The sequence below is a fragment of the Schistocerca americana genome, chromosome 4 (genome assembly GCF_021461395.2).
Source record: "Schistocerca americana isolate TAMUIC-IGC-003095 chromosome 4, iqSchAmer2.1, whole genome shotgun sequence".
Classification (NCBI taxonomy): Eukaryota; Metazoa; Arthropoda; class Insecta; order Orthoptera; family Acrididae; genus Schistocerca; species Schistocerca americana.
In genome coordinates this window covers 96809404-96835124 of record NC_060122.1, presented here as the reverse complement: position 1 = coordinate 96835124, position 25721 = coordinate 96809404, and the positions used below count along the sequence as shown (strand labels likewise).

The 25721-nt window shown below is 43.7% G+C and overlaps 1 protein-coding gene across 1 annotated transcript in view; it reads right to left on the bottom strand.

Moving 5' to 3' along the window:
* Positions 1-25721, bottom strand: part of LOC124613278 (serine/threonine-protein phosphatase 6 regulatory ankyrin repeat subunit C-like) — a 122864-nt gene that overhangs the window by 83394 nt on the left and 13749 nt on the right. Inside the window, exon 2 of the mRNA XM_047141972.1 lies at positions 24946-25464. Coding sequence (XP_046997928.1) covers positions 24946-25464 — 519 coding nt within the window. The remainder of the gene's footprint in view (positions 1-24945; positions 25465-25721) is intronic.

Sequence of the window (25721 nt, the reverse complement as noted above, 5' to 3'; positions counted from 1 at the left end):
TCCCTGAGGTGCCCCGGGTATTACCTTTACGTCTGTCGATTTTGTTCCGTTAAGAGCGACGTGTTGAGTTCTGTCCGCAAGAAAGTCTTGAATCCAATCGCAGGTCTACTCCGATACTGCGTATGCTCGTGTTTTCTTCATTAAACGCCAATGCGGGACGGTGTCAAGTGCCATACTGAAGTCGAGGAACACGGCTTCAGTCTGAACGCCGTTGTCCACTGCGCTGTGGACCTCACGGAGGAACAGAGCGAGCTTAGTTTCGCAGGATCTCTGTTTGCGGAATCCATGTTGATTTTTATAGAGGAGATGTTCATTTTCCAAGAACGTCATAATTCCTGAGCGTAAAAGATGTTCCACAACACTACAACAGACTGACGTCAAAGATATAGGTCTATAATTGTGTGGATCTATCTTATGGTCTTTCTTAAAAACGAGAATGACCTGCGCTTTTTTGCAGTCTTTAGGTACCTCCCGTTGCTCAAGCGGTCTACAATAAATTACTGCTAGAAGGGGAGTAAGTTCTTTCGCATAATCTTCGTAGAATCTTATAGGTACCTCATCTGATCCTGACGCCTTTCCACTACTGAGCGATTGTAGCTGCTTTTCAGATCCGCGATTGGTTATCTCAATATCGGCCATTTGGACGTCTGCACGACGATTCAAAGGAGGGACAGTGTTACGATATTCCGCGGTGAAACAACTTCGGAAGACTGAATTCAGTATTTCGGCTTTCTCTCTTTTATCTTCCGTTTCGGTGCCAGTGTGGTCGCTGAGAGAATGAATAGACGATCTTGAGCCACTTACTGATTTTACATACGACCAAAACCTCTTAGTGTTTTTACTCAGGTCGGTTGACAACGTCTTACTTTCAAAATCACCGAACGCTTCTCTCATTGCTCTCCTTACGATCATTTTCGCTGCGTTCAGCTTTCGTTTGTCAGCTAGGTTTTTACTTCTCTTGAATCTGAGATGAATTGCTCTTTGTTTAAGTGGCAGTTTTCTCACATGGCTATTAAACCAAGGTGGATCTTTCCCATCCTTTAAAACTTTACTCGGAACATACTTGTGTAGGGCATATTGAACGATGGCTTTGAATTTTTTCCATTTGTTACCCACATCTTCTTCCTCAACACCGTATATTTGATGCTGACTGCGAAGGTATTCTGAAATTTGTATCCAGTCATCCTTGCTGAGCAAATACATCTTCCAACCTTTCTCAATATTCCTTGTAGGACACGTTGTCATAGATGCTGTCACAGCCTTATGAACACAGATACCTTCCTCTACTTTAACTGATTCGATAAGTTCAGGTCTGTTTGTTGCTAGGACGTCTAAGACGTTACTCTCTCGAGCTGTTTCTCGATCTGTTCAAGGCAATTTTCGGACAAAACATCCAGAACAATGCCACACGAATCCCTCTCTCTGTCACCAGTTTTGATGGTATAACACTCGCAATGGTAATTTAAGTCACCCCCTATTACAACGGCATGATCAGAAAAATTACTAATGATATTCTGCAAATTCTGTCTGAAGCGCTTTACAACTACAGAAGATCCTCACCCAGGTGCCAGCACGTTGCAGTGTATGATCATACCACTGGGCCATCCGGACGTAGTGGTTGTAGCAACTTCATGGACTACCCCAGCACGCCTCCCCTCAGACTCAAATTCTCAACTTATCCACACACAACTGATGCAGCGCCTCTTGCCCATTATCCTCATTACTTGCGGCGTTTCGCCGATTCCCGTTAAGAGTTGGTGTGCATTCACACTGAAGAGATCACTGGTTGTCCTCACCTTAATTATGGACACCTGGTGTCTGTTCCTTCAGACATGTCCGAAGAGACATATTTTGATCGGGCAGCCATTATGAATAAGACACAAAGGAATTACAGATGTGAAGAACACACAACAGCCCATCCGCCGTTGGCGCACACTTAAGACACCAGCGATAAAACACCTAATATAGGTGAATCACTAAAAATTTTGCGTAAGTACAGAAAGGTAAAAATCATGGATTCGTGAAAGAAGTTGAAAATTACTTCCATGTAAAAGACCACTCAGACAGAGTTTCAAGTGAACAAAAAGACCTACGAAACTGAAAATTTCTAGATAACTCTTTAACAGTTCTACGAGGATGCACTCTGGAACTGCTGTACTCGTTACGAAATATAACTAATGCGAAAGATAAAGCAAGTTTTAGTTGATTCTCGTACTTCTCAGTACTATTTCATTAGAGTATTGTGATCGATTTTATGAGTAAGGTCTTTGTAACAACTGTTCAAAAATGATGTGCTCCCACAATAACACAACAAATCCAGAATGAGATTTTCTCTTTAGCGGAGTGTGCGCTGATATGAAACTTCCTGGCACACAGTTTTTAACTTGGAAGAGCACTTGCCCGCGAAAGGCAGAGGTGCCGAGCTCGAGTCTCGGTCCGGCACACAGTTTTAATCTGCCAGGGAGCTTCAACACAACAAATATTTACAAGTTATTTTCAAGAACTTACATACAATCATATTTAGATCATTGACGAACAATAATCACATATAATTTAGAACGAAGACATATATAGCTTAATCAACAAATTTCTGTAAAATAATTACGATCTTTCTAGTGTAAGCACGATAAATACATAGACCTTATATATAAGAGCACTGCAACAACTGCTCAAAAGTAACATGCTCCTAAAATATCGAAAACCTATTTATAATTTATTTTGTGACAATTACATGCAGTCATAGGACCAATGGTGTACATTTCACAATATACCATTACAGAATAATCCATAAAGTTAGTTATAATCTACCTAGTATATCTTGAGATATGATTTGTTCCTACGTTAAAATCATAAGTGATACTAAAACTTCCAATGTATAATGATCCTGTTTCAGACACTTGACAAAGGCTTAAGGCCGAAACTGTACAATCGTAATCAAATAAAGAGAATAGCAGCTGAAGGCATCATGAAATTATAAAAAAAAGATAAATACATATTTTGTTTCCAGAATGAGATTTTCGCTCTGCAGCGGAGTGTGCGCTGATATGAAACTTCCTGGCAGATTAAAACTGTGTTCCCGACCGAGACTCGAACTCGGGACCTTTGCCTTGCGCGGGCAAGTCTACCTTTGGCACAGCTGCTTGGATTAAGAACTTACGAGTATTAACAATTTTCCAAACTTACGTCTTACAGAGGTTTGTTCCCTGTAACGCTGCCGCGCTGGGTAGCCGCGCGGTCCATGCCGCCTCACCACGTTTCTCGCGGCTCCCCCCGTCGGAGGTTCGAGTCCTCCTTCGGGCATGGGAGTGTGTGTTGTCCATAGCGTAAGTTACTTTAAGTTAGATTAAGTATTGTGTAGGCTTAGGGACCGATGACCTAAGCAGTTTGGTCCCATAAATTTCCACAAATTTCCAAGTTTCCTGTAACACTACGAAGAGGAAACAGAATGATTAGGTCGCAATTTGGAAAAATAATTATGGTCAGTAGTCATAACCATCACAATACAGAATGGAAGACACGAATGTAAAGAGGTTAAAAGACAAAACGAGTGTGAAAATACCCACGAAAGAAAAGAGTACACCTATTTAACTTAGAGTAACGATATATATCCTTTGTGCCTTGTTCATTTATTTTGATTATACTCAAATGGGTAATTAATTTGTCTTAAAGGTGTTTGCTCACTGATAAAAGGAAGGCTGGACCATTAGACGTAATATTACATAAGAAACCAATCGCACGAGCAATCATTTGAACATTGGCTACGCAGTGAATGTGCCAACAGCCTTACCGCAGTGGATACACCGGTTCCCGTGAGATCTCCGAAGTTAAGCGCTGTCTGGCGTGGTCGGCACTTGGATGGGTGACCATCCAGGCCGCCATGCGCTGTTGCCATTTGTCGGGGTACACTCAGCCTCGTGATGTTAATTGAGGAGCTATTCGACCGAATAGTAGCGGCTTTCGTCAAGAATACCATCATAACGTCTGGGAGAAAGGTGTGCTAACCCCACGCCCCTGCTATCTGCATCCTCCACTGAAGATGACATGGCGGTCGGATGGTCCCGGTAGGCCTGAAGACGGAGTGCTACGCAGCGAATGGACCAAATGATTCTAATCACGGTATATCACGAGCATCATTTGTTTCCTTTCACTGACTAACTTTTTCCACTGTGTCATTTATGAGGGGGGGAGCTGTTATTCAACTAGCAGGGTAAAACTGCTAGCACTGTAGGTGGTGGGTAGTTAGTCTGTTTAACAATAACACTATTAATAATCTTACATGCTGTGTGAGAATACCATATTAATGTTAACATGTGCACATGTTATGCACGCTCATGTTCAGGAAAAACAGAACACCTTGAACGACTAGAGACAGGACGTACATATTCACAGGACATGTACGTTAGTATTTTCTGCAGAAGCGATTACCATTTCAGTCACCTCGGTCCAGCACGTGTTTTGTTGCCTAGTAGGCACAGTGTCCGCCATAGGCCTGATAACTTGTCCCAAGTGTGATGGCATTGACACATGTGTGTAAGGCGCAAATGGCGTCCTGTGGTGTTGACAGTCGACATCCATGCTGCATTCACCTGGTTCCAAAGTTCCCCTGTGGTGGTTGATACTGGATCACAGCGCTGCATCTGTCGTTTCACCACATCCCACACATTTTCGACTGACATCACGTCTGGTGATCTGTCAGGCCAGGGCAAAAGGCTGATATCCTGTGACACCAAGAAGGCACTTGATGGTGCAGCAACATGTGGTCGTGCATTTCCTTGTTGAAAAATGGCGACTGGAGTGTTGTGCGGCAAGGGTATGGTTACAGGTCGCAGGATGTTGTTCATGTGGGTCGCGCTGGTCATAGTGCTCTGGACACGCACCAACTGTAATTTGTGGTTGTACCCAATACCACCCCACACCAAACGGCCTCGAGCTGGCGCTGTATGTCTTGCGTGTACGCAGTCACTGTGATGTCGCTCCTCCTGTCTGTGGCGAACCAAAATGCAGCCTTCAGTTTCAAACAAACAGAACCTGGATTCGTCCGAAATCACTATCTGACGCCATACCTGCCCCAGTGACGTCATTCCATACACCACTAGCATGTTTCTGTACATCCGTCAAAGGTAGGTGGAGATGTGGACGATATGCACATAACCCATGCCATAATAAGCGACTACAGACTATCACGCTGATGTGTACGATGTGTTACACCGTTCCACTGTCGTACCAGAGCTGAGGAGGATGCAGATGTGTCCCGCAGTGCCATTCGTCTGAGGTGTCGATCTTCTCGGGGGATGGCTGGGTGGTGCGACATGAGCCATCTCGTTGTGTTTTATGGCCTTCCGTGAACCATTCTGCACACACCCGCTGTGCTATCAAAACACATCATACCACACTAGCAACCCGGATGGATGCATCACATTCTCTCATGGCAATAATGAGCCCTCTTTGGACTCACTGATCTGACGGTACAGTTCGCGCTTACGTCTGGTGGCATCCTGCATGTCTGCTCAAGATACACTGGTCCATCACCGTCGGTTTATAGAGACAGTGGGAGCCGCAGCCACATTTTACAGGTAGATGGGGTTGCGCCACGAAATCGATGTTGACCTTGAACCCGCGGACCGACATGGTACAAATGCTAATAATTTCCTCAGAACATACTAATGTACGTGTCCTGTGAATATGAACGCCTATCTCTAACTGTTCAAGGCGTTCTGTTTTTTTTCTGAACATGAGTGTATAATTAAGCTCTATGGCATAGGTTTAGTGCTTAATATTAGGTGTGGTAATGTTGCATTTTTGTTTACCCCAAGGGCACTGTCAACAGTAACTATGCGAGTCCAGTTCTGTCTAGTTCGCGACTTTCTACGTTAGTAATCTGCAGAGATGTGCGGACGAGGGAGCCCAAATGAGAGCAAGGGTTGTAAGGTGTCAGGCAAATCCAACACCTTCCATGAAAACCCTGACATGATAAGCAAATCCAGTAGCATGTCACATAGCTCCGAATAAATCGTGACATTAAATTAACAAAACTAATACGAGTAACGAGTGAGCAAATGGAATATCACAGACTAACACAAGAATGCCTAAATGCAAGTCATACCTTCCCCCCATGAGACAGACGCAGTTCCGAGGGGAGAAACGAGAAGCCGAGAGCAGAACCGTGTTAAGCGAGAAGGCCCTACGATAAGGGACGGACACCCACGTCGCCAGCTAACCGCTACGACTACACCACCCGCAAGTTATTAGCGTGAGACTTTTTCGCGTCTCTGTTACGTTAGGACCACCCCCCAGCCCATGTTAAAAGATAGAGCCCTCCAGAAGAACAGTATAGATCTTACGATAACGCTAAAAGGACCACACCAGCTGCAAGTTTTAGCGTGAGACTTTTTCACGTCTCTGTTACGTTGCAAACTTTAAGCCAGCCGCGGTGTTCTAGCGTTCTAGGCGCTCAGTCCGGAACCGCGCGGCTGCTACGGTTGCAGGTTCGAATCCTGCCTCGGGCATGGATGTGTGTGATATCCGTAGGTTAGTTAGGTTTAAGTAGTTCTAAGTTCTAGGGGACTGATGACCACAGATGTTAAGTCCCATAGTTCTAAGAGCCATTTAAACCATTTTTTTGCAAACTTTAAAAACATTGCCCCACCACGAAAAGTATAACGTTTCTCATTGGATAGACAGAATTTTTTGTAGGTGGAGCTTAAGGTTAACATTGAGACCCTGATTGGTCAGATGAAAACACAGCCAGATAGTTTTTTTTAAACCAACTTCGGTAAATTGTAGTAATGAGAAGTTAGGGGAGTTGCTTCCGAGAGGGCGAGCTGGACGGAGCTGCGCCGGCCGCCGCCCCCTGACGAACACTGACAGGGTAATGAACGCACGCGATGCCACATTTTTGAGCGCATAAGGCTTCACTCAGAACTGCAGAAGTCTCATCTGTTACACCCCTTTTTGCGTAATACTAGAGTCGATCGTCAATTAAAGCTCATGGTGTTCACATTTGCCACTTGAAGTAAAAATCAGAAACGCAATGATTTTTCTGTTATATAATTACTGAGAGCCACATCAGCCACTGTAATTTACGACAAATTAGATAAGTAATTAAAGATAATTGAATGTCACTGCAGACCATTTTGATAGTTTTCTCTTTTGTGAAACTTAATTTAAACCTAGATTATAGATGTGATATGGCATAGGTCATCCTTCGATCCATTGTAGAACTTGGAAACCCATTCAGGGAATATTCGTTCACATTTTTGTTGAACGCAGTTGGTTTTTACCATCCTGTATTAAAACATTTCCTTTTATCAATAGTGCAGTTTCTAAACAATGTTTTGTGAGTAGAATAAAATTTCCAATGGTAAACTTAACTGCTTTTTCGACGTTTTTTTACCAGCTAACTACAAATAGTAAAGCCTTGAACCCCTTCCACTAAATTTAGTTAGTATTAAGATTCTTTTACAGGGAGTGCAGTGGAGCTGACGCTGAAATCATTTGGTTATATCATCGCTAGTCTCACTGAACTCTTCTGAATTCTACATGTCATGTGTGGTCTGGCGTCTCCTTACCAGCAACAGGTCCCAGGTTCAAACTAGTCAATTCCCTGAAAAACACGCTCAGAGCGTCGTTGCGCGAAAGTGGTAGGGAGACACAATATAGAACAAACAGACACCAAGCAGAATGTTTAGAGGGTGGGTTGCGCTAGGGCTGCACTAGTAACCAGGCTGCGGCTGTGTGTGTGTGGCGACTGTGCTAATGTGGGTCGTGTATCCTGTGACAGACAAAGGAAGGGACTCTTTCCCTTCCTGCTCCCAGGTATGGTTCCCAGGTATGCTAGAGCCACGAGAGCCAGTGACATGTTCAGTGAGATGCGCTCATCATCCAGAAAAGATGTTAACGCTGTTGGGTTGATGGGGAGAGAGTCAGACAGATAATCCATGCCTCCCTGTCTGTGCTGCCAAGAATAGAGTGGCTTGATGTACTGAATGGCAACATGATGCTGGAAATGTACCCCTTCTTTCTCCCCAGGGGAGCACACAATCAGCCAGCCTTGCAGGCCTGTGCTTCTGATGTTACACACATCCACGTTTCCGTCACCAAGAGACCACACTCGCGTGTCACAATCAGATCAGCAAACTCCACTGCATTCCACACCTTTATATAAGAGTGCACGTGTTGTGGACCCTGCTGCAATTAGTTTATCTGGTTTTTGCTCTTGCATAAGCCTTCAGCAACTCTCTGCTTCAGTACAAACGAATTGACACCACAAGACCACCCTGCCTCATTGGTTCGTTGTTTCATTTGGGGGAGGAGACCAAACAGTTAAGTCATCAGTCCAATCGGATTAGGGAGGGATGGAGAAGGAAGTCAGCCGTTACCCTTCAAAGCAACCATTTCGGTGTTTGCCTGAAGAGATTTTAGGGGAATCACGGAAAACACAAATTAGGATGACAGGACGCGTGTTTGAACCATCTTCCCCCCGAATGCGAATCCGGGGATCATTGGCCACCTCGTTCGGTCATCCTGGTGTCATAAGCACCGCACACTCTCCACTGGTGCTCCACACCCCGTGTGCAGACACACCCACTACACCACGCCCACGTCGTGATCCACGTGCAGTGACCCGTGCCCTAATATGCAGCCGTGTGACAGTGACACGCCCCTCTGTCTGTCGTGTGACGCTCTCGAAAGGAAGATGTAGGTCAGAGTATACACTCATTGTCGACATGGGCAAAGCTCTTCACTGTTGTACAGGATTACGTCTTCTTAGCAACTCGTTGCCCACTATGGTAATTTTTTGGTTCATTCCATAGACATCCAACCTTATTGTCTAGCACACGAGTGAAGTGGTTGTCCATACACATGTTTTATATTTCACAATATGGTAAAGTGTCAAGTCGCTGCCACATATCTTTCACTGCTCAGATTTTATTGAACGTTAGTACGTTCTCCAAGGAAGTTCCACAAGTAAAATACATTTTTGTAGACTCAAAAAATGGTCCAAAAGGCTCTGAGCACTATGGGACTTAACTTCTAAGGTCGTCAGTCCCCTAGGACATCACATACATCCATGCCCGGGGCAGGATTCGAACCTGAGACCGTAGCGGTCGCGCGGTTCCAGACTGTAGCGCCTAGAACATCTCGGCCACCCCGGCTGGCCTTTTGTAGACTGTTTCCCTTCTACATCTCACCTGCGAAGTACTACCCCGACTTCATAGCGCCTGTTATCAAAACCTCAAAACAACCGCAGAAAGTCAAGGTGCTGGCTGCTTCTCACTGTTTTACCACAGTACACAAATGCCGAAGTTATTCTGACTTTCAGAATGGCTCATTCTACAACTTTTACGTATCAGCTTGTACCTTTAACAATTTTTATAATACAATTATGTTTTCGTTTGAGAACTAGAAATGGAGACAGGCGATAAATTTGAGACGTGCCTTCACATCAGCACGATGTAAATCAAGTGTCTGATAAGAAACGGGGAATTTCGCTGTGGAATCAGCGATGAAGAGAATACGTGGTAAATGTTAGTGGAAGCAGAATGACAGGGCACGGGTTAAGTCACCAGGAAAAAAATTCCTCGATACTAGAGCAAGCAGTAGAGAGCAAAAGCTGTACGGTGGGTCCGAATTGGGTGTGTGCATCACATAACTATAAACTTTAGTGTAGGTGAAGAGCTTGGCAGAGCGGTAGAAGTTGTAGTGGTCTGCAGCAAATCGTTCAGAAGACGGGAGGAAGAAACTCCTCATTAGAGGGCTATGCATATATAGTTGTTGATGTGGCCTTCAGTAAGTGATTGTTCCTGAGTTTGGGTTCTGCTAGTTTTTCCGCACTTCTATAAATAATTCGTGTCAGTATTTTTCAACCATCATTTATTAGACCGATAATTCGATGATATTATCATCTCTAAGCAACTGTCACCTTAGCAATTTGAATTATTACGTTCTTCTTGACGTCTGAGGGTATTTAGCCAACATTATATATCTTGCGTACTATGTGAAATAGTTTTGTCGTGGTATTTTCTCCCAACGATCTCAATGATTTCGAGGGATTATCGTCTACTCCAAATGCCTTGTTTCGGCTTATGTGGTCCAGTGCTATGTCGAACTCTTCTCACAATATCATATCTCTCACATCGTCACAATTCGTCTCCCCTTTGTGTAATATTGTCTTCTGGTTCATTTCCGTTGTATAGCACTTCTACATATTCCTTCCAACGTTCGATTTTCCCTCTTTTTGCGTAGTACTGGCTTGCTGTCTGAGCTCTTGAGCTTTTCTTTTCTCCAAGGTCTCCTCAATGTTCTTGTAGGCGGTATATTTCCCATAGTCATGAATGCTCCCACAACTTAGTTTTCCTTGCCCTTCCCATTTAGCCATTTTGGATTTTCTGTCAGTCCCAATTTTTAGAAGAGTAAGTTCTGTTTTGTCTGCTTTATTTCACGCATTTTTATATTTTCTCCTTTCGTAAATTAAATTCAGTATCTTTTTTGGTATCCAAGGATATTCTTTATTGTCACTACACTACTATCAGTGTTAAGCCCTTCAGCAATAATTCCTAACCAAAGGGAGTTACTTCCTACAGAATGTTACATTCAGATAACAGGACTATAGATAGATAAACAATTTACGTGCCGCCTAACATGGGGCGCGTGTGTAGTGTGTTGGTCACTGAGGTGTCGAGGCAGTGAACACGCATTATAGCGAAGAATAAGTATGGGTTATAGTGACACAATAAAGGGCTGCCGATGAGTTGTGTCTGGCAAATGAACTTCTCACTTTGCAGTACACTTAACTCAGAAACACACCTACTGGAAAGTAGGGCTGTCCAAACAGTTATGGTGTTCAATTCGTAGTTACTGAACCTGAAAATTAGCTCTGACCCTTATTTACAGGAATGTGAATAACACTCATCGGCGTACTCGTTCGGCCAATTCGTCGGCCGGCTGTCGTCTGTGTGGCTTTGAAACGTAAAGTACTGGACGCTCCAGAAACAGTTTTGAAGCAGAAACACTGGTCTTCCTGCCGCCAGCTTGAGATGTGACAACATCCCAGAATATGTTTGACAACACTGGAACTGTCCATTTACTTCCTGGAGTGGCAGCGAATTATCGTACTATATTCACTTGATTTTTCTCGTAATTTTGATAAAGTATTCTGAACAATTCTCACTTACGCAGTGACACAGGAAATTTAGTGTTCTGGAGTACAGGAAGTTCGTTCCAAGTAGAAACTGCAACTGATATAATCTTCTACGTTGAAAATTTTCCATCTTAGCCGTCACTGGAGTAAAGAGGGAGCAATGTTTAGTACTAGAGATGGGCAAACTGAAACAAGTAACTGTTTCGAAACAAATGAAACAGTACAATGTAATGTTTCGATACGCTGTTTCGAAACAGTGAAACAGTTTGTGTTTTGTAATTTAATAAACCTACACATTTTATCATCTTGAATGTCTACTGTATAAGTATGTCCATATAAACACGAATGAGGTGCGAGAGCGCTAATCATATCGCAGAAAATATGAAACTATCACTTAGGCGTCTTCGCAGTTTCGTATTTCATGCAGCAAATGCGCTGCTTTCGTGTCGTGTGACTTTCATACTTTTCAGTTGGCTGAGGACAGCCATAGCTGAAGACAGAAGAACCACCACGAACGGAACTGGAGGTGGGAGCAAACTGCAGAAACAACGGATATGCTACTGGGATTCCCACATTCCGTCAGTATGGGTAATATACCCATCCTGCTAATTTCCATGCACACAAAGGGAATCATTGTGGATAATAGGCACAGTGACTATAGCCTTACAAATAATGCCAAATAATTCGAATAAATAACAAAATATAACAGAAAAAAAATTTTGTCTTTCAAGGTGTTTCGAACCGTTACTATAAATTCACCATGCTTCCCAGCCCTTCCCGTTCACCATTACACTATCAGTGATATGTCAAACAGATTGCTTGCAACTATACCTACATCAAATTTGTATATGTGTCCAATAACTGTCACTCTACGCCTTTTTTTTTTATTCACAATGTTGTAGGCTTACTTGCGTTTCTTAATATGATTACTGTACATGAACAGAGAAGCGTATGTTATAAAAAAAGTGTAATTTAACTGAATGATTTTCACATATTTATTATTTTGAATGTGAATAGTATGCGTTGTTTTATGGTTTGGTTAGTGTTTATAAAGCAGATGTTACGCCATTTCGGGATAGGACAGTCAGCTAGAAACGAAGCTTTATTTTCGGATATCTTAAGCTTCATGCTATTGCTTGTCAAAAAGATTTCGACACTCTTGAAAGTGTTTCACGAAGTGGTATATTGTGTTTCAGTACCTGTGCCGAGCCCGAATCTCGTCCGACACAGAGCGGAATGAAACATCACTGTTTCGATACAATTAGTCCGTTCCAAGCACAGGTGGACTTAAACAGCCTTATTTTGAAACAACGATACAGTTTCTGTGTCTGGCTCGAGATCGAATCTGGTCCGGTTATCCGAGACAGGGGCGGAATGAAACAGTTCCACGTATCGATACACTGTATCGAAACCTAGAAACAGTGGCCAAGTCTATTTAGTACATTTGTCTGCTAGCTGAGTGGTAGCCGGCATGGCAGCTCATCATGTTCGGCCATGGGTCTGGCCACTATCTGCAATAATAATAGTAAAAAAAGAAGATGGAATAAGCGAGGTGTCATGCGACATCCGCACGGAACTGTTAAGGAATAATGATGAAAAACAGATAAATAAAATTTAAAAAAAACGTAAAGTGCCTGCCTTTCGAAGGAAAGATTGCGTTATCCGTCTGTTCCAGTAACACTGAAGTCAAGATTCTTACTTCTTTTGTGAAAAAGCCAATCTCAGGCAGATGATAATTAGCAAGGAAATCTTAAGAAGACTTCTGCTTGATACGTTTACCGGCTACCTTGATTCTGTAGATCTATAGGTGGAAACCTTGCGGAGTTCCAAACTTGTTAACGCCTATTTTTTCTGCCTCTGCTCACATAATTTTAAGTTTCTTGTGAATACACAATTGCATTGACTAAACTGTGGCACTCAATAATTTGTCACCTGGATTTCGTTGTGCGTCTGCCATTGTTGCTACATTTTCACACTTTCGTAGGGTAGTCCTGTAACGCTACTGCAAGGGGTTGTGGACTGCACGCATACACAGACCGTTCTGAGACCAAACGTATGTACAATGTTGCTAATTCATGAAGATTTTGGCATGCTCCTCTTATGGATATTTCGTTTCATTCAAAAGAGTTTCGTCATAAAATTAGCGTATGTTGTAATTCATTTGTACTAGAACAGTATTATCAGCATTATAATCTCTCATGTCTAGGTAAGTCTGCCAGCGTTCATGTGGGTTTTCAACTTCAAGCCCGTACAGAGCTGTTAATTTGAAGTTGAAAATGTCGTCAAACCACGCCCGACGCCCGTTACCTTGATGGTCGCTCCATAGGCAGCGCAACAGGAAAACATTCGAGTGTGCAACATAGCAGAGTTGTGGCGGGCGTTATCGTGCAGTAGCAACGCCTTCTGCAGTCTTCTTGATCTTTCGCTTTTAGCATACAGAGACCGTCAGGCGTCTCAATTGTTGACAACAAACGCTATTGGAAGTAACTGGCAGAAACAACTCTTTCATTGCTCCAGGAGATGCATATCATCCAGTACCTTCATTCAATGGATTCAGAATGAAGGCATCATGTCTTTTCACCAGTAAGGACATTTGATAGGTGTTCTGGATGAGACAGATGGTAAAATTTAAGAAAAATGATTTGGATGAGAGTACGCAGTATCCTGCGGTCTTGTTTGTGAACTCCAGTGAGTGAAATCACCATCTTGTCTTTCTGTTTTATGTTCACCTTGTTACCCTAAGCTGCTTGAGACATATGTTGGAATGGTCCCTATGAAAAGGACATGACCAGTTTTCTTCTCCAACCTTCCTGTCCCATCTCCAATGAGCTCTTGGTCCTAGAGACGCTAGATCCTAACATTTACACTTTCAGATTTTCTATGAGCTATGAAACATATCCGTTGGATATGAGGAATAAATCACATCAAACCGATCATCCTTGAAACAGCAAAATGTTACGCGGAGCTTCCACCGCCTAATGCTCTCCACCTGCATTCCTTATCAATATCTACAGTTGACTAAATATCACAGATGTTACACTTTTCTCATGTGGCGTTTGTTTTTCTAGCCCTTTAACAACACTCTTCATAATCAACAAATGTGCGCCATACAGTTTATCACCGCAAGTGAAACACTAGAACCTTAAATAAAAACATTGGCCCTGAGCGAGCATGACTGGAGATCTGAATGTTCCATAAAAACTTAATTGTGTATATAGACAGATAATCCGTCGTAGGAATTGAGAATCTCGACGATTTTGGACTGCTATCGTCATGGTTACTAACAAGAAATCTGCAACGGGAATTCCAAGCCTTTCAAGAACGTTTTAATTTTAAGTTCGAAGCCGGATAACAAAAAATAAATATATTTTTCGTGTTCTATAATTACAAAGTAAGTCTTCTGATTTTCTCCTTCACGAGAAGTACACTGTAGGTTTTAATGAGTGAGTTCTCCAGTATCAAAATATGTGACAGAAATGGCCATAACTTTTGATTGCATGGACTTAGAAGCTTCAATGTTTCATACGACGAAGGGACCGTAGACCTTAAAATGTGATAGTATTGGGACAAGGGTGGTTCCACGACAAAGTACTGTTATCCAAGATGGCGGCGATGACGTCACCCAAGATGCCTGATTTTGGTGGGAAGTTTGAATTTATGAGGGAAAATAGGTCATTGTGCTACCTCCACTAACCTAACTCCCCTTTCCCACCCCCACCCCCCCCCAGAAAATGGCAGGAAGTTCAAATTCCATCAGGACAATGCAACCTCTGGTAACCTAAGAAAATGGTGCGACAGAAAGGTCACTTGGGCTACCTCCACTAACCTAAGTCACCTGACCACCACCTCTTCCTAAGGATTGGCGCCAAGTTTGAATGTTGGTGGTAAAGAAAGGTCACTTGGGCTATCTCGTCTAACCTAAGAAAATGGCGCGAAACAAAGGGCAATTGGGCTACCTCTACTAACCAAAGTCTCCTGACTGCCACCTTCTCCTATGGATTGGCAGGCATAGGACTCGACCTGTACTGGACATAAGTCTTTATTTTCAGTCTTTATTTAAACAATTAGTGGCAGTACCACTATCCAGTGTGTTCACCACGAGATCTGAACTAAAGCTGACCTAGTACACAATAGTGCCACCAGAGGACACTCTCCTCCGTGATATAATAAAAGATGGCTGTTGTGATATCAGCTGATGATTTGAGTACAGTTATCCAAGATGGCGGGAAATAGTGTGTTCACCATGAGGTCTGGACCTAGTACACAGTACCACCACTAGAGAGTGCTGTTGTCCATTCATTGATGTAATCCAAGATGGTGGGAGGAAATGGCGGGAAACAGTGTGGTTGTTATGGGGTCTGGAGTCCAACTGACTTAGTACACAGTACCGCCACCAGAGGGCGCTGTCGTCCATTCCGTAATGTAACACAAGATGAATGTCTGGGGTGGGGGGAAAATGGTGGGAAAACGAATCTGCCTGTGCTGGACATACGTCTTTATTTTGCAGGCGGTGTCCCCACAACGAGATCTCAACTCCAACTGACCTAGTACACAGTACTGCCACCAGAGGGTGCTGTCATCCCTCCTGTGACGTAATCCAAGGGGAAAATGGCGCGAAAATGACTCAGACAGCGCTGGGCTGCTAGAGAAAGTAAGAAAGAAGTGTACTTTATTTATTTTGCAACAATTTATTCAGGGAAGGATTTTAAGAGATAGTATATTTATCACACTGATACAAAACACATGCTCTGACATGCTGAGGGTCATGCCACACAGCCCACAGACCTGTAAACTACTCCTAAATAACACTCCGCAGACACATAAGCAACCCCTAAATTACCAAGATAATTTCAGCACAGGCATGCAAACTCCTCTTAATTCTTGCACTACACCGACATGTAGACACGCTCAGTACTCGTAAACTGTCCATTAGCGCATAGCACAGGCTACAGACCTGTTCGCAAAATAATGAAACAGACAGATGCAGGCACTGCCCGCCGCCCCCTGTCTACTGGACCTCACACGCTCCCAGAAATCAAGATGCACCAACAGCTCCCACGAAGTGGCACTGCCACCAGATGCCAACAAACCCGAAACTTAAGCTAGCTGGAGTGTGCTCTAGACCACTGAGTAACTTACACCATCTGCAAAGACCATTACATGAGAACTCGAAACAAATAGAGGAAATAGATATTATAGCAGTCTTCTCGTGGTTGATTTCAGATTAAATCGGTAACGGTGCTGCAGGGCGGGTTGCTCAATGATAGTGTGATGAGGCTCTTTCATTCTCTAATTTTACCCTAAGACAGCGAGAATGCTCTGTGACTTCCATACGCAGAGAGATAGATCGTAAATTAAGCACTATACTCGAGGTGTTGAAAATATGTAGATGTATGATATACTTTGATGGTGTATGGTCCATCTTTGCAACCATGACACCATGCAATGCGGTACAGGTAAGCTGAACAACATGCCAAATGGACTCCTCAGGATTGGCATCACATTCTCTTCACCAATGAGTGTGGCATTGCTTTCAACCACACAATCGTCAGAGACGTGTTTGGAGGCAATCCGGGGAGGCGGGGGCGGGGGAGGGACAGAGTGAGGGGGAGAGGGAGAGGAGGAACTTATATTCGCTCAACTCCGAGGTTTCCAGCAGACTTTGATCCTAATACACTCCTTTTTGATGTACAACATACGGTATCACTTGTGTGACGTTTATTTACAAGTATGTTAATGTTGTGACGATTGACCACACCGTTCCAGTAATATTACGAATTAGACATTTCACAGTAGAACGTCTTTCTTGAAATAAAACTTGAAGCTACGATATATTGCCGTTCCACAAGTGAACCACTTTTATGCACAAGTATATGACGATCGCTAGCTACCCTCCAATGCAAATATCGCTGAACTATGTATATTGTCGAAATCCTACCCCCATTAGAATTAAATACTGTCTGCCCGAGAAGTAAATAAGTATTGCCCAAATCAAGAAACCTACTGGTGTAAAAGTAATGAAAAATTATGTTTTAAATAATTGTTTCTACAAATTAAAAACATTAGAGTATGAAAATAGTCATAGAACATCTGAAAACGCTTCAGTTATTATAGTGTTACAGGAGTGTAAGTATACTATCGACGAAAGAGTTGCTTGGAGAGGGGAGTGATGAGATTGGGGGCGGGGATGTAGGATGCAGTCGGCTCAGACGAATACTAGCAGCACATTAAAAACATTTAGAAACGAATGAACTATAGAATACGCTGTCATCGCATACTCCTTCCACAGTCCACAAACCCCTGCGCGTCGTTCCGTATTGGGACTGATTTTCGTAACTGAGTAGCGCCCTGATGACCAGATTGGGTGATAGTTTGCCATTTGGGCTACTAATGATAGAATTTTGACCAAATTTTTTAAAGAAATGTAACCATCGCTGTTGGGCAATATTTTTGTCGATGAACACGATATTTTGGCAATACAGGGAAATCCTAATATATTTTTATGCCGTGATTTTAATTTAATGTTATTTGTAGCTATGTTACCACTCCACTGCCCTGTGAAATACTGAAATAGTGCAACCCCAAAGTTCTGCCAGTCTCCAAATAACTATTTCAGCTAACATTGTACTGCTACAGATAGGAAATTAGGCTATTGTAGCAGCGTGTTTCCTAATTCTTAACTTACCATAACACTACTTCCTCTTTGTTCTTCATTTTTGTTACAAACTTACCAGTAGTTAGAAACTACCACAAAGTAGAACAAAATCCATAAACGGCAGCTCTTATATTAAATTCAACTTCAAATAAGAAGTGAACTGATTAAAAAGAAAAAAAACGCAGTGAGCTCAAGTAAAGCCAACAATGTGCAGTAGTTGGTCTCCGATAAAGTGTGGATGGGCGATAGCTGAGAGTCCTGTCATTATATCGGTAATACACATTTATCGATGGCCTTTGTTGACAATCTGAAGTGCTTATACCTTTTCCATCGTGTGCTTGAAAATCAAATACTTTTCAATTTCAGCATACATCAACTAGGTCATGTATGATTTCAAACGGGGTCTGGATTCCCTGGACACCCCCTCCCCCCTCCGGCTACGTACTGGCGCTGTTGCACCTTATAGAGGGTACATGGTGATTATAAACTTTCACCACTCGAGCCAGTGTAGTTGGAAAACTATTTACTGTATGGGTACCAAACTTCATCAGTGTGATCTTCAGACTGTGTGCTGCAGGATTTACATTGTTAATAGTGATAGTGTCATGACTTGCCGTTAGTTGCTAGCAATGATAATGGTGCGGCGATGTCACAAGCATCAGAGGACATTTCAGTTTCAGTCTGTCACCATGGGTCTGGACATGGTAAGAAGGGCTTTACTCATAAAGCTATTTTATTGAAACATCAATAGTGCTGCTGTTCTTTGGAGTATAGCTGAATTAAAGGAATATGGTGTGGTCGTCTTTCTGCTCTGGGGTTGAACAACCCTATTCGAAAATTCGAATTAACTGGTGATTTACTATTTGCTCCTTGGAGAGGCTGACAGCAACTGCACGACACGTTGATGAAGTTACTGTGGCCGTAGATGAGAATGCTGGACACAATGTGTGGTCTTTGGGCAGTGCCCGAGCTGTGTCACTACAGCTGAACATTCCATGGTGCATTATCTGGAAAGTGCTGCGAACAACTGTGAAATGGTATCTCTAGTGAAGTTCCAGGCTGTCATTGATGCAGATCGTCGTCCATTGAGAATTGTTTACAACCTGGAAGGTAAACACAGCATGCATTTAACAAATGTTACCGTGTCACATGGAAATTAAAATGTGTTGTTTCTACCAAGTTTCGCTGTCCTACATTCACTCGTTTTTCACAGAGGTCCTCTTAAGCAACAGAAGTTTAGTTGTATTACCCTGTAGATTGACGCACATGAGTTAAAAATTTACTAGCTAAATGGTTTTTTTTTTATAAAATTCATTTTTTATTGTATTTCTCTATACAATGGTTACTCTGATTGTGGACCTGTGATGCCAGAGGTAACAATTTTGTTTGCTTGTGAGCTGCTCACAGGCACTGTATTCTAGCACTATAATTCTTGAAAACAGTGATACGGATGTAACGTTGTCAAAGTCACGAGTCATTGTAGATAGGAATGGTATTAGATAAGTTTAACAAGCAGTTGAGAGAGTAGTAGTAGTAGTAGTAGTAGTAGTAGCAGCAGCAGCAGCAGCAGTTCCCCCTGGGAAAACTCATCTTGAAAGGTGTATACAGCATGTTGTAGAATAGATGTATGTAGTCAGCACTTTGTATGATTGTGATGATAGAGAATAGGAGTAGTGTTGGTTAACCTCACCTTTGTCCTTCACCAATATTTCACATTGCACACTGTGAGGCACTACTTTAAGTACTTTGTCTTTCTCATACGAGTCATACTTCTGTAGGAAAGATGGTTAAGACTGAGATTGTGATCTGCTCCTTATGTAAAACAATAATGGAGACTGGTGTAGAAATGATTGTACCTAAAATGGATACGTATTTTCTAAAATGTAGTAGGAATGATTGTCTGTAGAACTGTTATGACAGTTGTGATGTTGCTGGGAGAATGAAACTAGTGTTAGCAGTCGAGATGGACTTACAGAAGCCCTCCTTGCTGCCGTCGCTGCCTCAGTTACAGACAGCTGCGCTGAGGTGCCATCCCTTCTTCTGGCGACACCAGCCCATTTGTCAGAGGGGACGCATCACACTAAATATGGCACTGAGAGTCACTGAGACCTGCCTTGCTACTGTCATGAACATCATGCCAGGTACGCTGATAGCTGAGCAGCTGGGCCTACCTGCTCTGAGGGGATGTCAAGGCTCAAGTGTTCACCTACCTAAGTGATGTAGAAGGAAGGCGACACACCCCTCACAGTTCTTGGAGAAAGTTAGCTCAAAGACACACTGACCCCTGCATGGGGCTATCATGCAGGGTGGCGCCAACGTCCTCACACAACCACTGCCTGTTGCAGGTGCCATGATCTCCAATAGCAGTCTGTCATTAAAAGAAAATAGACTATCTGCATGTTTGTCTGGTATCATGCAATACCATGGTGCGCCATTTGCCTGCACACATATCACGAAGCCGTATGGACTGAGCACAAACTCCCAACGCGTTCATTATCTTATAAGACGAGACAGACAAGTTGGCATATTTCCCACTACCAACTGATTTTACCTGTGACATCTCATGCACTATATCGAGCTGGAACACACCTACTGCATGTCAACCTCACGCTACATGACTCCCTAATGAGACAGACCCCTGGACACACACTCCAAATGATTGGTCCTGTGATAGAGAACCTAGTGTACTACCCATGCAACAAGAGGCGATAAAATGTAGCGACGTGCTGAAGGCATCCCTGTAGATCTATGAATCAGTCGAAGGGGAGTGGGGAGTGGCGACTGGGACTGCCACTGGAAAACATTATCTCGTCAATGAGAAATGTTAATGCAATTTCCCTTCTCAGTAGCACCTCCGAGTGTTTTGGACGCATGTTGTTCTCCATGAATGCCCTAGAACATGACCTGTGATCTTGTGCTATGTGCCTAGTAATGAGTGAAATGAAAGTGTTCACAACTGCAACTGCCAAAATGACTTTTCTTTTGGCAGTAAACCACTATATTTTGTGTGTATGGCAGTGAAGGCTCACATTTATTTGATCAATGCACTATTGGTAAACAAATATTGATATTTAATTATTAATGATGATTGTTTAGTGTTGACTTTTATCTAATAATGTTCTTAGGATGTTTTTTATACTGTTTATTTTGTTAACTACATTATTGGAACTACTACTCCAGCGTGATCCTCTTTTGAAATACAGTATGTGATCACAAGTATCCGGACACCCCCAAAGACAATACGTTTTTCATATTAGGTGCATTGTGCTACCACCTGCTGGCAAGTAATCCATATCAACGCCCTTGGTAGTCATTAGAGAGAACAGAATTCGGCGCTCTGCGGAATTCAAGGGCTTCGAACGTGGTCAGATGACAGGTTGTCACTTGTGTCATATGTCTGTACGCGAGATTTCCACACTCCTAAACATCCCTAGGTCCACTGTTTCCGATGTGATAGTGAATTGGAAACGTACAGGGACATGTACAGCACAAAAGCGCACAGGCAGACCTCGTCTGTTGACTGACAGAGACCGCCGACAGTTGGAGAGGGTCGTAATGTGTAATAGGCAGACATCTATCCAGACCATCACACAGTAATTCCAAACTGCGTCAGGATCCACTGCAAGTACTATGATAAATAGGCGGGAGGTGAGAAAACTTTGATTCCATGGTCGAGCGCCTGCTCATAAGCCATACATCACGCCAGTAAATCCCCAACGACACCTCGCTCGGTGTAAGGAGCGTAAACATGGGACAGATTGAACAGTGGAAAAACATTTTGCCGAGTGACGAATCACGATACACAATGTGGCGATCCGATGGCAGGGTGTGAGTATTGCGAATGCCCGGTGAACGTCATCTGTTAGAGTGTGTAGTGCCGACAGTAAAATTCGGAGGCGGTGGTGGTATGGTCGTGTTTTTCAAATTGGTTCAAATGGCTCTGAGCACTATGGGACTTAACATCTATGGTCATCAGTCGCCTAGAACTTAGAACTACTTAAACCTAACTAACCTAAGGACAGCACACAACACCCAGTCATCACGAGGCAGAGAAAATCCCTGACCCCGCCGGGAATCGAACCCGGGAACCCGGGCGTGGGAAGCGAGAACGCTACCGCACGACCACGAGCTGCGGACGTGTTTTTCATGGAGGGGGCTTGCACACCATGTTTTGCGTGGCACTATCACAGTACAGTTTTTAAGTACCTTCTCGTTTCCCACTGTTGAAGAGCAATTCGGGGATGGTGATTGCATCTTTGAACACGATCGAGTACTTGTTGATAATACATGGGCTGTGGCGGAGTGGTTACACGACAATAACATCCCTATAAAGGACTGGCCTGAACAGAGTTCTTACCTGAATCGTATATAACACGTTTGGGATGTTTTTGACAGCTGACTTCGTGCCAGGCCTCACCGACCGACATCGATACCTCTCCTGAGTGCAGCACTCCGTGAAGAATGGGCTGCCATTCCCCAAGAAAGTTTCCAGCACCTGATTGAACGTGTGCCTGCGAGAGTGGAAGCTGTCATCGAGGTAAGGGTGGGCCAACACCATATTGAATTCCAGCATTACCGAAGGAGGGGCCACGAACTTATGAATCATTTTCAGCCAGGTGTCCGGATATTTTTGATCACGCAGCGTATGTATTAGATGTCAAGTTATTGTTACCTATCAGCGATAATTTGTGTGTATAAACAAGTAGATCTTTTTGATTGTATTTGAAATGATCCAAAGAGAATTTATGTTTCTGTACGTTAACGATATTCCTTCCATAACAGAGACGGATTGTTTTTAGAACCTTGTTGGTACCCGAATGCTAAATCAGTGTACAGATTTTATCACGTTGTGTTCCATCTATTGCAATATTAATAAGAATTCCTGAATTTGATCAGTTACGTTAGTTAGATGACGTTTGAAGGACATTTACCGAATTTTATCCAAATGTTATAAACGTGGTTGAAGTATAAAAATCTTACAAATTACAAATACAAAATATTCACAACACAGACTGCTGCACACATCATGATGCGAGATTCAGCACCAGACCAGCCTATAGCATCACGCGCAAGACTGGCGGATATACAACATCAGGCATAAGGCTCAGATGTGGCCACCGGGACAACCTCATGGCGTTCAGTGTGTTAAACTGAGGTTACAGTCAACTACATGTGCGTCACTACAAACGAACAATACCGTTATCCATTTTCTAAACATTATTTATTTATGTGGTACGTTTTTATGCGACCAAACTGCTGAGGTCCTTATACACTACTTAATCTTACCCCCCCCCCCCCACACGCACACATACACGCACACACACACAAGGGAGGACTCGAACTGGGGGAGGGAGAGCCTCGCGAACCGTGGCAAGGCGCCCGAGACCGTGTGGCTACTCCGAGTGGCAAACATTATTTAGTTATAATTTTAATGGCCACATTGCCTGTGTTGATGAAATAACTGAATTTATTAACGTCCTTCAAGCATGCATGCGTCACTGAAGGAGATTGTAACGAAATAAATGCAGTTACTGCATCAAAACAGACACTGTCGCCATCAATAATAAATCACACCTGTGGGGGGGGGGGGGGCTAAAATGACGATACAAACAAACAACAATGGTCTCCCAATGCTTAGTCTCACGAAAGTGAGAGCCTTTGGGTTGCGACTGGTGACATGTGAAAGTTTGCACCAGTAGTGATCTTGACAAATGGGAAATCCAGGTTAGAGTCCCAATCTGGTACCAATTTTCATTTATCACAAGTAGCTGATGCGAATACACTGAGAGAAAATAATCACAGCACCAATGAGTAATGAAATTTCTGGAATAAATTTGTATAGGTAACATACTTAGGTGATTAACTTTGCAAGATCACAGGTTAATGTAAGCGAGAGATAAGCCATTGCAAATATGAAATGCTCGTACATTAAATACCGGCGTTAGCTCTGGAATGTTGGAAGCAAGCATCCAAACGTGCATGCATTATGCTGTACAGGTGTCGCTTGTCAGTTTATGGATGGAGTTCTGTGCCTGTTGCCCTTGGTCGGTCAATGGAGGGACATTTAATGCTGTTTGTGGATGACGTTGAAGTTGTCGTCCGACCATGTCATATATGTACTCGATTGGAGGCAACATGTCGACAATCTGTAGAGCACATGCTGCGTCAATATAGAGGTATGTTTGCGAGCGCTATCCTGTTGGAAAATACTCCTGGAATGTTGTTCATAAACGGCCGCACAAAAGGTGGGGATCACCAGACTGACGTACAAATTTTCAGTCGCGCTGCTTGGAATGACCACGGGAATGCTCCTGCTGTCCTACGAAAATGTATCCCAGAGCATAACTCCAAGTGTAGGTCCTGTGTGTCTAGCATGCAGAGAAGTTCTTTACAGACCCTGACCCGTCCCATTCAACACACGGCTATCACTGGTGCCGAGACAGAACCAGATGTTTCAGAAATCAGTTAGTGAAAAGACAAGTTCTCTTCAGGTATCTTCTTTGGTTGTGGATTCAGTTATCTCAGAGTGTGATAGTGTAACTCGTGGATGTACTGAACCCATTCTATGTCAGCTTGGTTATATGAAGAACTCATCTGTGAACAAATGTGAGGACGATATGGGAGATCACAAACACTAAAATCATTCGTATGCTTTTATTTGAGCCCGACACACTTGCATGCAGCTTGGTACAGGTATCTGCACGACTTAATGAATTCAGTCTAACAGATTCACAGATGTAGATAGAAGGTAGGTATTTTAATACATATTTTTAGTAATTTAAAATGACAGATGGGAGGAAAGTTAAAACATTTTGCAAGTTGTTGCAGTAGATTTGTCCAATAGAGCAGCAACTTCTTTATTACCTGTGTATTCAATTTGTCTAGTCGTCTGTTTTAAATTACTCATGGAATCACTAGCAATTTTCAATTTTCTTTTCCATAAATAAAACAAATGGTGCATGGTGGGAGGAATAGACAGCTGACCAATTGTTTAAGCAGAGCTGCAGAGGATGCATTCTGGAAGGTGCTTGTCCTTTATTTGTCCCTTGCCACTTTTAACATGCTGACACCTATCTTCTAGCTTGTCACCGGCACCAAAAGTTCCTTCCCTGGCAGCGCAGGTCTGTCGGCACGACGCAGCCCGCACTACTCCGTGTGGTGCAGCGGCTCCTCCTCGGCCGAGTAGCAGCGCAGGACGTCGACGACGGCGTCCGCCTTGTAGTAGACGGCGCACGCCAGCGGGGTCCAGCCCAGGAAGTCCCTGACGTCGGTGTCGGCGCCGTGCTGCAGCAGGTTGAGCGCGATGGCGGCGTGGCCGCGCGTCGCAGCCAGGTGCAGCGCCGTCTTGCCGAAGTTGTCGGCGCGCTGACGGAAGCCGTCGTGGCCGAGCACGGCCGCCACCGTCTCCTCGTCGTCGCTGAGCAGCGCCAGCATGAGCGCGTCGCGGCCCTTGTGGTCGGGCGCCCACGCCGAGCCGCCCTCCTCCAGCAGGCGCTTGAGCAGCCGCGGCAGGCCGGCGCGCGCTGCCCAGTGCAGCGCCGTCATGCCCACGCGGTCGGCGGCCCGCTTGTGGCGGCTCGGCGCGTCCAGCAGCAGCGTGGCCGTCGCCTCGTTACGGGCCTGCAGGGCCCGCAGCAGAGGCGTCATGCCCGCTATGTCTTGGTGCCACCTGCACGTCGGGATGGGTGACACTACTACTAATCACAATTACTCTGGTCATAGGTTATAGATATACCTATATTTCTTTCATGTCAATTTTCCATAATCTACACTGATGAGCCAAAAACTGGTACACCTGCCTAATAGCGTGTAGGGCTCCTGCGAGCTCTCAGAACTGCCCCAACACGACGTGGCACGGACTCGACTAGAGTCTGAAGTAGTGCTGGAGGGAACTGACACCACGAATCTTGCCGGGCTGTCCGTAAA